The following is an 11,919-nucleotide window of genomic DNA, read 5'->3' as shown; positions in this document are numbered from 1 at the left end:
CACGGTGGTATACAGCAATAGAAACTCATCTTTTATATCTCCCAGGTCAGTCCTCAGTCTCTGCTGTCTTCTGAAGCTGGATGACCTGATCAAGTGATCGGAGACACGTCCCTGAACATGTGTGCATACAGGGCTTTCTACAGCTTTTACAAAAGGCATTTCTAGCAGCTCCCCTTGGCTCAGTGGCCTCATCTTGATCAATCTGAATCTCATGCAGAAACGCCTGTACTGTGTAGCGCACCCTAAGTACAAGCAAGCACCTACTTCACCTGGGAGAGAATGTCAAAGGAGCAGACATTCCAAAAGAAAGCGCAGGATGATCAGCACTGGCAGCGTTTTAATAAAAGACTGATTTCCCACTCTGAGAGCCAATGCTATGGAGGCTATCCAAAGAAATATAGGCTTCACAGCCTTTGCAAGAGGGAACACCCTTGAAAGCATTTTCAGAGGAGTGAAATCACATCTTGGTTTATCCTCCTGTCTCATCTGAGACTGAAAAACAACTCCCATGTACATCTCCAATTGCCCCTCACTGGGTCCTGCAGAACACAGCTGAGGACCTCGCTGGCTTTCCCAATGCAAACCCTGGACCAGACTGGGCAGAGATGGACCTTTCCAACAAACTCTGCTGCTGTCCTTACCTGGCACTGATGTCCCCAGTGCCACAAACACAACTGCAGTGACGGAGTCCTTCAAGCCGATGGTGCAGCCGAAGTGGGACGCCAGGTCACCAATGAATGCTGTCAGGATGCCAATCATGAGGATGGAGACAACGAAGCAGGCCCAGCCGTTCCAGTAGTCTGTCGGAGGTACAAAAGCAAACAGGACCTTCCAGAAGACGGTCAGAAAGTGCATCACGTAGTCAAAGCAGGAGGGCAGCTTCTCCTCCCCACATTCATCGTCATCGTCGTCTTCCCCTGGAGAGAAACACCTGGTTAGACTCACCCATGTTGGGGAAAGACTGATTTGTAGGTGTCAACTAACCATGGCAAAGGAGCTATTGGGGAAAGCTAAATAAGGCAATGACCAGTCTGGGAAAAGTCCTACTCAGCACCCTGCTGGGGGGGCAACATCGTACATATCGTTTGGCTGCAAAACACTTCTGCAGTTCAAGACCAACATGGTTTCTTTAGAGTAACTTGACGGAAAATCATCTGTTGGTTGGCTCTAAAACACTGCACTCACCATGGCAGAAGCAGTAGCAAATCAGGAGCATCAGGTATTATTATTTTGGCTAATATAAACAACCTATTCCTGTGGTGGATATAAGGAACATTTTTTCAGCCCGGGAAGCTTACGCCTGCCTTTTTTTGCTTGTTGCACAAAAGCTGCTACTGGCAGGATACACTGTGCTGTGCTGACATTGTAATTTTGCAGCAGGTATTTTAATCCTTTTCCCAAGCTACTTGGCAGCAAGACTGCTGTGGATCTAGATCTTTAGGGAGATGATAAAACAGACTGAAAAATGAACATGAGTGCTACTGTCATAATGCTCATCCACATCTGTCTGTCATTTTGTTAAGCAGGAATAATGGCTCTCTTTTGAATTGCTGGCCAGATCCTGCTGAGGTAAATCGAAACACAGAGCAAGGCTGGGCAGTGACACGCTCAGGAATAAGCTCACCAGTTCCAGGATGTTTTTGCTTGAGGAGCTAACTCCTACAAAAATGTAGGGACAAACTTCTCTTTCCCAGATGTAAGGGACGGGTCATTTCCACTAAATTATGCCACACTTATTAAATGTCTATTAATCATTCTGTTAGCACTGATGGTAGCTGTGTATTCAAGGCACGACAGTGGTGAGGCTTTCACATAACTGCAGCCTTTACATGCGTCACAGAGATGAGATCCGAGTACCAGTGATTATCTTTGCTTTAATATGGGACGCAATTAAATAATTGATTCTGGCATAGATTATTTTAACCATATTAGCTATGAAACCTGCAGCGAGGATTGTCTTGCATGATATGTTCATTCTGTATCTGAAATAATAGGAAGCTCTTGGCTGGAGGCTCTAAGAATAACTACGCTACAAAAAGAGGGATGGCAATTTGAGGGGATAGCTGCTGCACGATGTCCTGTCCTCATTTTCAGATGTAAAGGGTAAATGGTACAGCCATCACTTTTAATTAATCTGTGCTGGGCAGGGTTTGCCCTGTATAGTAGAGCTCGAGGTAGGAAATGCGAGTGTTCCCCCATCCTTTTCAAAGCCAAATTATCCAGGTGGGCTCCGATTGCCTTCCACTGTGATTTAATCTAAGCTGGTTGATTTTGTCTTAATGCTTGCAGACACAGAATCCAGGCTGGGATGTAACATCCAGCCAGTGAGTTCTAATGTCCCCAGCTGTTGAAACAACATCTACCTTTCACAGAACTGGGAGAAGTACTGGGCTGCAGAGCCATAAATATGGCTGGCTGGAGGAGCATTGCTGTCCTGAATGCAGGGGATCAAGGGCAAATTTTTGGCCATCAGAGGGGGATGCAGAGGCTGTCTTCAAGGCCTGTTACCCTGGGCCTTGCACAGCCCCCACTGCAGGGAGCACCAGGGGCAGGGAGCAGTACCACTTCCTACCAGCACCATCTGTGCTACTCTGAATTTAAAAACAATGTTTGCACTCCAAAGCTCTCTCACTGAAATCACTTTTCCCTTCTGCCATGCAGTAGCAGCCAGGGTGTTTCTCTGCCGGGCACTACAAATACACTTACTGCAGGAGGTTTCCCATGCATCAGACAAGGTGATCTCACCAAAGGGTTTAATCAGCTGCCTTATTTATGCAGACACTGTAAATAACTCTGCCACCTGTTTTGCCTCCTCTTGCTCCGCTATGATCCATATTACTGCTACAGCCAATCTGAGACTTGAGTGAGGTTGACTGTAATTCACCTGGAGCCGCAGACCAAACTCACCTGCGCTGACAGTAATAGCCTCAATAAACTGCTCTCTCCAGCTGTTTGTGCCAACCACCAAGGCCAGGTTTGTCTTCTTAATGAGCTTGTCCACCGTGTTCTGCAGATGGAGACGCAGAAGAGAGAATCAGGGCCATGAGGCTGGAGATGCTGGACTAAAACCCACCAGTGCTGGTGCTTACAGCTGTATGTTTATGGATAAAGCTTAGCAGATGCTAAATTCAGGTCAAGTGCCCCTGCAGTGAAAGCAAATGTAAGTGTCAGCAATTCCCCTTATTGCCACTCATAAAGACCTTTTGAACCTGCCCACAGTGGGAGTTTGAGTGGTCTCAGTGGAGGTTTAACAGCAAATAGCAGTGAGATGCTGCAGCTCATGTTGTTCATAACACCTTGGGAGGATATTTTACTGGGCTTCTTCAAAGAACTGTAAATAACTGGAACTTGAATATTGCCTCTGTGTGCTGCTCAGGAGAAGTTCAGTGCTGCTGGAGAAGGCAGGAGATGCTCCTGGGAAGGCTTTGCCACAGAGCCACAATGACTGCTTGCATTTAGGCTATCAGCCCTTTGCCATGGGAGTCCCACGACCAGGGGGAGCACTCAACCAGGGTTCCACAACCAGGGTCCACTCAAGACTGAATGTAAATAGAGTGTAAAGCATGACTGTGATAGCAAGGTTATATTTGAAAACAGCCTGCTTGTGTAACAGTGATCACAGACTGCTGTCTGAGCCCTAGTGATGTCAGGAGCTGCCCTGCTTTGCTGCGATGCCATTAGCATGTGTTTGCCAGCACTGTGTAAACCCAAAAGCCAGAGGAGATGAAGGATGGGGGGCATGAGATGCAAGCGGTACCTTGAACTCATAGGATTCCTCAATGATGACTTCAAGCTTGGTGTGCTCCCCCAGGACGGGGCGCCCCATCTCTGCGATTCGACGCTCTTCCTCCTCCTTGCTGGTCAGTGGCTGCTTCTCTTCGTTCTCCTCTGTAAAGCAAAGAGCCCGCCTGTGAGCCAGGCCCGGCTGGCCATTCCCTGGAGCTGGCTTCCCATAGCTGGTGGTCAGGAAGCCTTTGGGGGGAGCATGAGCAACAGAGCAGGCAAGAAGAAGGAGGTCACAGAGCGATAGATAAGGCAGTCTTGCTGGGAAATGCTAGCAAAATTGGTTTGCAACTTGTCCAATCTCAGGAAGAGTTGAATTTGCCCTTAGGGTGGAGGAATTGCGTATTGTCTGGTGACTGCTGCTCTCCTACAGGGTTGCTGGGGGTACAGATTGCCACAAAAGATGCTATGATTCCCAGCCCTTCAGGTCTATGATTAGCACATTTCCATCACCCCACTGCAACCGGACAGAGCTGCCTGCAGCCCCAGGCCTGAGATGGGCACGAGACCCTCCTGAGCAGGGCTTGACCTTGAGGGAGAGCAGCCTGGCAGCTGCAGAGCATGGAGTTGGAGGGAAGAGCTGGGCTAGCACTGTGTGAGGAGCCATCCCCAAGGGCATGGACCGGTCTCAGATGCGAGAGAGCTGGCAGTGGCAGGACTGCAAGAGCCACAGAGCTGCTCTGCACTTTGCTGACATCTTTGCAACCTCAAGGCAGGGGACGTTCTGTCACCGTCCCTGTGCAGACCCCCATGTTGCTCTCTGCCAGCCCACCCTGGGGACGATCAGAAGGCAGTCAGGGCCCAAAGGGGGCTGGGTTTGCTGAAGAAATGGGTTAATCTGTCTGGGTCAGTAAACAAACACACCAGTCAGTCTGTGTTAGACCCCTGGGTACCTCGGATGGTGACCACGGTGCAAGGAAGAGGACGCTCTCTAGCCTGTACCTTCCTGAAGACAGGTTTGCCTATCGGAGCGATCAACAAGAGATCAGTCGGAGGCACTGCATGCCCCGTGCACACCCATGTTGTGCTGTTAGTAAACTCTACGTCCTACTGCACACGGGGTTAGCGTGGCTCCCACCCGGCTGCCCCACTGCCTGCAGAGAACTGCTCGTGGCCGGAGCCTTGCTATAGCCTCAGGCATCACTGACAGTGCTCCTGAGGGGCTGCTTTGCGGCCCGCTGGGCCTTTTCCCAACCATCATGTCCTGCCAAGGGCCACATGCGTAGCAGGCTGGGTATGCTATGAGGGGACGCGGTGTGAGCGAGGGTGGCCTCACCACCTGCTTACCCTTCCAGAGTTTCCCTCCAGGGTGGAACAAAAGCAAAGAGGAAACCAAGAGGAAAGAGCAGGATGAGCATACAGCCATTAGGAAGGGAAGGGGGAGGGACAGGGAGAAAGCAGAAATCCATACCTGTGATGGTGAAGCCACCTAGACAAAACCAAAAACAAGAGAGACAGAAAGAGAGAAAGAGAAAGAGAGAAAGAGAGGGTTAGCATCATCACAGCAGCCCTCTGCAGCCAACAGTGATATAGAGGTCCTTTCCTGCTCCACGTGGGGATGGGGGCTGATTCCTTGCTTCTAGCTTGGGGATGGCACGGGGACACCCTGCCCAAAAGTATCTGTAATTCCCTGGCACCTAAAATAGCCTGCCAGGAGCTTTGGGGTGCTTCACTTCCCTCCCTGCCTTCCAAACAGGAGGTATCACCTCTTCCAGATGGGTTGGCCAATTCTGCTGACCCTAAGTCACCAGCCCATTCTATTTTTGCCATGTCAGCGTAGGCGGCTATGGGCTAGTCATGGTGCAGTTTCATGACCCAGGGCTGTTGGCGGGTTTGCTATGCCTGTTACTACTCCACTCCCAAAAAATGTTCTTCGCCATGGTGGGTTACCATTCATTAACAATGACTTTTGGGCTCTATTCCAAGGGCTGATGGGGCATCAGATACCTGAGCTTACTTAAATAGTGCTGACCGCCCTAGAAGAGAATGTTGTGAGCAAGGAAAAATGTCAAACAAAATCAATCGTCTTCTGAAAATATGCAGACAAACTGGAAAAATGGAAAAGAAAAAGGAATGCACGCTTACCAAGCTCATTCAACAACAGCGCTGTGAAGGAGACAGACAGAGACAAACACAGAAGAAGAAAAGTAAATGAATAATGAAATCAAAAGGAATATTCACAGAAAAACTCCAGATCCCAGGGCAGAGCTTTCAGATCTGTAAAACTGCAGGATACCATTAGTGTTGAGAGAGATGCACTAAAAATAAAGGAACGGAAACGTTTCATGGGACTGTGGATTTAAAATAAAAATGACTGCAGACATGGGGTGGATATGAGATAAAAGGCACACTCCCAAAATTCATTTGTCCCCTTTGAATCGTATGTGCAAGATCTTCCATTGGTCTCGGGGGCAGTTTTGCCTTGGAGGAGGACACAACGTGTCCCATGTGCAGTGGGTAATGGTTTTGACCTTCTCCAGCTGCTTAATGGGGAGCAAGAACTACTGCTGGCAGCTGTGCTTCTAACATATGGAATGAGAGGAAAAAAGTCTGGGGCAAAGTTTGGCTCAGGGATCTGCTTACTCAACGTTTGAGGTTTTTGAAATGAAAGAAAAAAGCTCTCCCTTGGTGCATAGCGGGTCTCTGGCTCCCAAGGCACAGACTGCAGTGTGGCTACATGGCCCAGCGGTGATGCTTCAGGAATGCTCCCATCTGCAGGTTGTGAGCACTGCTCATCCCATCTCGCCGCCTCTTGTAAAATCAAGTACAAAATCCGGCTCAACAAAAAACCCCAACACAGCATGGCCAAAGCAGCAAATAGCATCCCTTTAAATCCTGACTTGCCTTTCAACTAGCTAGTCTGCAAAACTGAACATCTCTCAGCTACTCTCAATTTGTAACCAGGTGAGCGAGAAACTGATTTTTTTTTTTAGCCTGACTCCTCCTATCAGTTCACATAATGCATGCCACAAAAGCCAGCATGAAACCTGACAGAGAAGATGGCAAAGCTGACCTGCATGGCACCTGTTTGGAAGGGGAAATGCAGCATCACTGCCAGATATTAGGCTGAAATAGAGTGGCATCTCCCTGCTCAGCATGGGGACTGCCGGGGACCCTCTCTGTCCTGAAGAGTAGTATGTGCCAGCCCTGTAGCTGCTGCAGGGAGAGCTTCTGTCCCAGAAACCAGACAGGCAGGCCAACCATTCCTGCCAATTTGTTACAAAGGCTTTCATAAGGGACTGTTGTAGGGCAACTAATTATCTTGAGTAGCTCTAAAATTGCTTCTTGCTTGGCAACCAATAGCATGGAGGATTAGCCTTGACATTAATTTTTAGTTAATTTCTTGGGAGAAAAAAAAAAAAAAGAAAAAAGAAAAAAAAAAGAAAGCTTGGAAAACGAAGTGAGCCATGTCTTTTCGGGAAGGTTTGTAGTTGGTTGAGAAATGTTTTTATTTTATGTAATGAAAGAGGAAATTGTTTTTATTATTCCTATGAGGAGCTATTATCCAGTGCAGAGCCATGAAACTTTATTTGAGTGTAACCTGATTTCTCCTGGATTGATTGCATCTTACGGCATTACCTGCTTGTGCCGTGATTCTGAGCTATTTTCAGACCCTAGTGCCAATGTAAAAAAGACTGAAACCACTGCTCTGGCCATGTATTTTACTTCAAGCAGAGGCTACTTTATCTTCTGATAAAAATGATGCAGCATTGCTTGCTTCTGGAGGCTGAATTGATTTCTACTGAATTCTACTGATTTTCTACTGAATTGAATGAAGCTGCAGCTGCAGGGTGGCGGGGCGATACGCTCAAAATGTCCGTGGGGGCTGGCGATGCTCATCATCCCCTGCCTGGATACTGGGGGGAGCCCTCGCCAGCGAGACAGAGTCCCCCCCAAAACAAAAGAGAAAAGAAAACAGAGTAAAAAGCTGCAGGGGCCAAGCTTCAAAGGAAGGAAGGCAAAACGGCCGGGAGCCAGAGTGCGAGGAGAAAGGAGTGTGAGAGTAGGGAGACACAGAGAAAAGCGGACGGCAGCGTCTCGAGAGCTGGTCTGGTGTTACTCTCACACCTTTCACTCCTCGTCGTAGCCACACCGGGTCCCCAAGCACAAGGAAGAAACTGCACTCTTTCTCATACTCCTCACGGTCAAGTATTCTAAGGGTAATGAATTTCCTGTGGGAACACAAGACAAAGGCAAACACATGATTGGCGTCGCACGCGCATGCAGTTCACGTCCGCCGTGGTGCTGAGATGGTTTGGGGAGGGAGGGAAGCGGCTGCACATCCCAATGGGGCAGGCGGGGAAGGGCAGGAGCATCCCTGGGGGTTTCTGGGGGCACCACTCCTGCCCTTTTCCGCAGGCGCTGCGGATGTGAGCTCGGTGTTGCAGGTGCTAGGCATGAGTGAGCCAGACAGGGACACACAGGCTGGGCTCAGCCCCGGAGCACGTCCCCCACCTTTCTTCTCACTCATCTCCACCAGCCGGGGCTCCCCGATCTCTAGGTAGAAGGTCTTGTTTTTCTCATACTCCTCATCATCTATCACCTTGATTGATATCGTTTTGCTGGAACAGAGAAGAAGAAATAGAGATTCAAGAGTAAGGGGGGAAGAGGGAAGAGGGAGACAGGGAGAGGAGAAGGGTGGAAAGGCCAGGAGAAGGCAGCTGCTGAGAGAAAACAGTGGGTTTGGTAGCACAGCCGGAGGGGCAGCGCAGCCGAAAGCAAAAGGCAGGGGCTGAGAGGCCAAGAGGATGAGCAGGGAGGTCCACGGGGTCAGGATACCTCCAAAAACTCTAGGTGCAAAACAGCCCTTTGATGGCTTGCCCCCACTTAACCAGCCCCAGCACGGCAAATCTGCAGCAGTACCATCGGCTGTTCCATTTGCGCTTTGTGGGTTTTGGTGGACGAGTTCAAGGGGGTTGCAGCGGTCCCATCTGCTGCATCCTCCTAGGCAGAGCCCCTCTGCCTGGCTGACAGGCATTTGGCAGCAGAGGTGACGTTTTACTCTCTTTCACAGCAACCACTGCCAAGCACTCAGAGGAACAGCCAGGATGATTTCTTGTGCCGTTCGCTGTGAGTCAGAAGTGTATTAAGTTTGCCCTTCATGCTTATAATGAAACCATTTACTCAAGAGCAAGCAATGGCTGTGAAAAGTGTAACAATGCAGCACACTATGGGGTAATGATATCTTAGAATGAATATCCGTAATAATTTGTTCTGTTTGTAATTATCGCTGCAACAGTTTTGTACGTAGGAAAAATAGTTACCGAGCATGCAGCTGATCTTGCTATGCATTGATGAGTTAGGGGAAATTATTGCGTATTAAAAACCTAATGCTCTCAGCCAAGCTATCAGAGGACCTGACAAAATTAACAGAATGGCACTATTTCAGAAACATTACTCGTCAAATCAATAATTCTCCTGGCAACTCCCATTAAAATGCATTCTGCACCTTCCCTCCACATATGAAACAAAGCCCTTCTCAGGAAAGTTAATTAAAAAAGCTGTCTTCGGCAACGCTGAGGGCAGCAGAGCTATCAAGACGTAAGCTTCCTATGGGTGTGCTCTGCCTTCCTACATGCGGCATTTCTGAGTCCTGCAAAATAATTCTCTCTCACAAGAAGAAACTGGAAGAAGAAAGCTGTTGCCAGTACTTGGACTCAGCACCAACAGGACTCGAATATGGAGACTCTGGGTTGAATCTCCCATTGCCAGTAGGTGCTGCTGCAATGAAGTTTTCAGGCTGGTGGTATTTCCAAGGTGTGAGCAAGTGCTCTGTGTCAGGCAGACGTGCACTGCTCATTTTTTCTGCACAAGGCTAGGAAGAACAAACAGCAAGTCTGCTCACTGGATGCATTTCCAATCAGCAAAAAATTGCTGAGGCAAATTTGTTCCTGGGATGATACTGCAATCCCAGAGAAAAGACTTTCCTTCTGATGATGTTCGAGACCACATCTGCTTGAGAAACAGCTATATGGAAATAACACAGATTATTCTTAGAGCATGGATCATCTTCACTGACTGCATTTTGCCTCCTGGATTCTGTAGAGCACCCTGAAACCCTCTCCATTGTGCCCCAGCTGAAGTCCTGGTCCTCAATAGGAGAGGAGTTACTGCCTTTCCCAGCATTATGCTCCAGTTGAGTGCATGGGAGGATCAATCTGACCAACGATGCATTCTGTGCTGGTAAAAGAAAGCACTTGCATCAGCCCAGCCATTCGTGGTTATTGCAGGGGAGCTGGTGCCATGAAACATCACGGACATTTAGTGCACAGACACTGTGTGCATGGAAGATGGATAAAATGTTGGGGAAATGTGCTTGGTGCCTCCTCTTAGCATTGCCAAAACCCATGGAAGCCATCTGGGCCCAGCATCCACCTCGGCGCTCACACCAACAAAAAGTTGGGCAAAATGTTGCCAAGGAGAAACCACACAAGTGTCTGCATTTCTGTATCAAAAATTGCTTGTCCCTGGGTCTGTAGCCAAGGCAATCTCTGAGGAAATGATTTTCAGCTCATTTCCATGTACCAGCAATCAAAGAATGAAACAAATCTTGCAGAACTGCAGCTCCAGCTCTTCTTTCCCAAAAAGATTATGCCTTAAGGAACACAGCATCCCTACTCTTGCTCTAAGCCCTGTGCTCTCCACCAGGATAACAGCATTCTTTTCAAATCATACTGCTTCAGACAAACTGCAGAGCTCTTTCAGCACAGCCACCACACACAACTGGAGCTCATGGAAAGCTTCAGTACCAACCTCTTGGTTGGCAATGCCCTAGAAGGGTAAGTACTCTATGAACAACCTCATACACGAGCAGGGATGGGTCCATGCATGATAAGTCAGCACAGGCTGGCAGGAACCAGATCTTGGAGGGCAGCAGAGGAATATTTCTCTGCAAGTACTTTTTTGACCAAGCCTATATCAGACTATGGTGGCAGCACAGATGCAAGGAGCTGGGACTCCCACCTCAACTATCTCTGTCAGACTTGTCTCTCTTGTGGGGTCAGGAGTGCCTGGTGGCAGCCTGCCTGGAACTTACATTCGTTTTGAACCCGAATATCTGCACAGTCACTGGGCAAATCCTCAATGTGCTTGCAAAAATCCTCCTACTCCCAATCCAGACGGTATCATCCAGTGACGTGAAATGGCACAAGCCCCTCTCATGACTCAGACAACCATTGAACAGAGCAGAGCATCAGCAATCGGCTCTAGAGAGATGCAGGCAGGACGTGCTGGGGGACGGCCCCCAGAGCACTTGTCCTCCTTGACAGGACCAGATGTCCAGGAGCAGAGATGTGTCAGGTCCAGCACGCATGTCTGACTGTCTGTTCAGGCTCAGCATGGAGAAAGATGGCTTTCATCACAGCACAACACATCTGTTAACTCTCTTACAGAACCCTAGCAATGCCTTTTTAACACTGCTTTTGTTTTTTCCCTTTTTTTTTTTTTTCCTTCCTTCAAGTGAGAGGACAAGGCCAACTACCCCCACTCTTGGAGATGTGCAAAGCTTGCCTAAGCTACTGCTCATGCTGTGATGTTGTCCATCTGAGCAGAGGTTAGACCAGAGACCTTCCAAGGTCCCTGCCCACCTTCACCCTGCTGTGCACCTACATCAGAGATCTTGTGGCTAAGAAAGCATCACTGTGCTCAGACCACACGTGAGCTGGAGCTGAAATAACTAAGTGCTGCATGTAGCCAGTCACGGTGTGCCCAGTGGGACACGAAAATAAACATCTCTGGGCACAGCCGACCGACTGATACAGCAGTCAGCAGCTAGCTTGATGATAAGCACGTAGTATGCTTTTGCTGCTGGGACAGACACTTATTCCAGAATCAACAAAGACAATTATGTTCTTATACAGCTTGTCACCCATTCAACTTCCAGCAATCACCCAGGAGAGCTATATGTATAGATTGGAGGACTTCCAACTCCAGATTCGTAATTACAACATCCAGGGCAGAGGGCTGTGATGCCCTAAGTCCAAATCCCACAATAACTAAGCACTTCCCAGCCCAGTGGGTCAGTGATGGCAGTAGGAGAATAACCATGAAGGAATCGTGCTCTGGAGATGATGTTTTGAAAACACATTTGCTGGGGCTGTCCATTCCAGCTTGTGTTCTTAGACTCCTGCAGAAAGC

General features: G+C 48.6%; 1 protein-coding gene across 12 annotated transcripts in view; it reads right to left on the bottom strand.

Annotated features, from left to right (window-relative positions):
- The window catches only part of SLC8A1 (solute carrier family 8 member A1), a 99,210-nt gene that overhangs the window by 7,509 nt on the left and 79,782 nt on the right, over window positions 1-11,919 (bottom strand). For 2 of the 12 annotated variants that reach the window (XM_090134904.1, XM_090134905.1), the window contains exons 3-10: window positions 8,239-8,345; window positions 5,869-5,889; window positions 5,195-5,212; window positions 5,071-5,085; window positions 4,677-4,745; window positions 3,758-3,888; window positions 2,908-3,007; window positions 642-917 (exon numbers count right to left, since the gene is read on the bottom strand). In XM_090134904.1, the coding sequence (XP_089991030.1) occupies window positions 642-917; window positions 2,908-3,007; window positions 3,758-3,888; window positions 4,677-4,745; window positions 5,071-5,085; window positions 5,195-5,212; window positions 5,869-5,889; window positions 8,239-8,345 (737 nt within the window). Of the gene's footprint in view, window positions 1-641; window positions 918-2,907; window positions 3,008-3,757; window positions 3,889-4,676; window positions 4,746-5,070; window positions 5,086-5,194; window positions 5,213-5,868; window positions 5,890-7,851; window positions 7,956-8,238; window positions 8,346-11,919 lie in introns of all 12 variants that reach the window. The other 10 variants (XM_090134906.1, XM_090134908.1, XM_090134909.1 and 7 more) reach the window with 10 other exon arrangements.

Source organism: Phasianus colchicus, chromosome 2 (genome assembly GCF_987193195.1).
Source record: "Phasianus colchicus chromosome 2, bPhaCol1.hap1.1, whole genome shotgun sequence".
NCBI lineage: Eukaryota > Metazoa > Chordata > Aves > Galliformes > Phasianidae > Phasianus > Phasianus colchicus.
The sequence above is the reverse complement of the archived record's forward strand: the minus strand, read 5'-3'. Positions and strand labels throughout refer to the sequence as shown.